This window comes from Pteropus alecto, unplaced genomic scaffold (genome assembly GCF_000325575.1).
Source record: "Pteropus alecto unplaced genomic scaffold, ASM32557v1 scaffold96, whole genome shotgun sequence".
Classification (NCBI taxonomy): domain Eukaryota; kingdom Metazoa; phylum Chordata; class Mammalia; order Chiroptera; family Pteropodidae; genus Pteropus; species Pteropus alecto.
Window position 1 is genome coordinate 387,366 of NW_006438979.1, and position 842 is coordinate 388,207.

At 61.8% G+C, this 842-nt stretch overlaps 1 protein-coding gene across 1 annotated transcript in view; it reads left to right on the forward strand.

Annotated features, from left to right (window-relative positions):
• The window catches only part of PRKX (protein kinase X-linked), a 23,728-nt gene that overhangs the window by 9,513 nt on the left and 13,373 nt on the right, over window positions 1-842 (forward strand). Inside the window, exon 2 of the mRNA XM_025049757.1 lies at window positions 521-640. Within this exon, the coding sequence (XP_024905525.1) occupies window positions 521-640 (120 nt within the window). The remainder of the gene's footprint in view (window positions 1-520; window positions 641-842) is intronic.

An 842-nucleotide genomic window follows, 5' to 3' on the forward strand; every position in this document is an offset into this window, starting at 1 on the left:
TCTCAACCCCAGAGACTCCCTGTGTTCCTTAAGCTAAATATTTCCGAAAGCCTCCGATGCGGTCAGGGGGACGGCGAAGCCACGAACTGGTTTCGGACGCATCAGACCTTCGGGACAGCAGGTGGCAAAGACAGCAAGCCAGAGCCCTGCATTTCCTCCTGGGGACACAATGAGCTTCTTTACGCGGTCGAGCAGGCGTGTGGCCCCTTAGGGGCGCAGTGAGTCGGGTCGGTGAGGCCGTCCCTGACTCATTCTTTTCCGTGTCACTCTATAGGAAGACAGGCACCATGCATGACGCTAACAGGACCGCTCCTGAGGTTCCATTTGGGTTCCCGAGTGTTCGCACGGGAACGGGTCAGCTGGGACAGCGTCACTGTTCAAATCCACTGCAGAACGTCCTTGGGGTGGGGACGGCGAATCGCTGGGATCGATGACATCGTTGTAACCCTTCAGGCCGCGACTAGGGACCCATGCGTGGCCCAGCACGGCTAAGTTTGTGCCCCCCCTTCTGTCTCCCCAGGACATGGACCCTCTGTGGGACGCCCGAGTACCTGGCCCCTGAAGTCATCCAGAGCAAAGGCCACGGGAGGGGCGTGGACTGGTGGGCGCTGGGCATCCTGATATTTGAGATGCTCTCGGGGTGAGTACGGACTCCCCGACTCCGAGCGAGATCAGGGCACGCCGGCCTGGGCCCCCCTCCCCTGGGCACTTCCCCCCAGGACATCCCGAAAGCCCAGACTCGTGTGGGAGGGCCTTCGGGAGGCCGACCGTGGGTCCAGGTGTCACCACGATGAGATGACCAGGTCCGGTGCCTGTGCGACACAGGTCAGACGCTCCTGTGC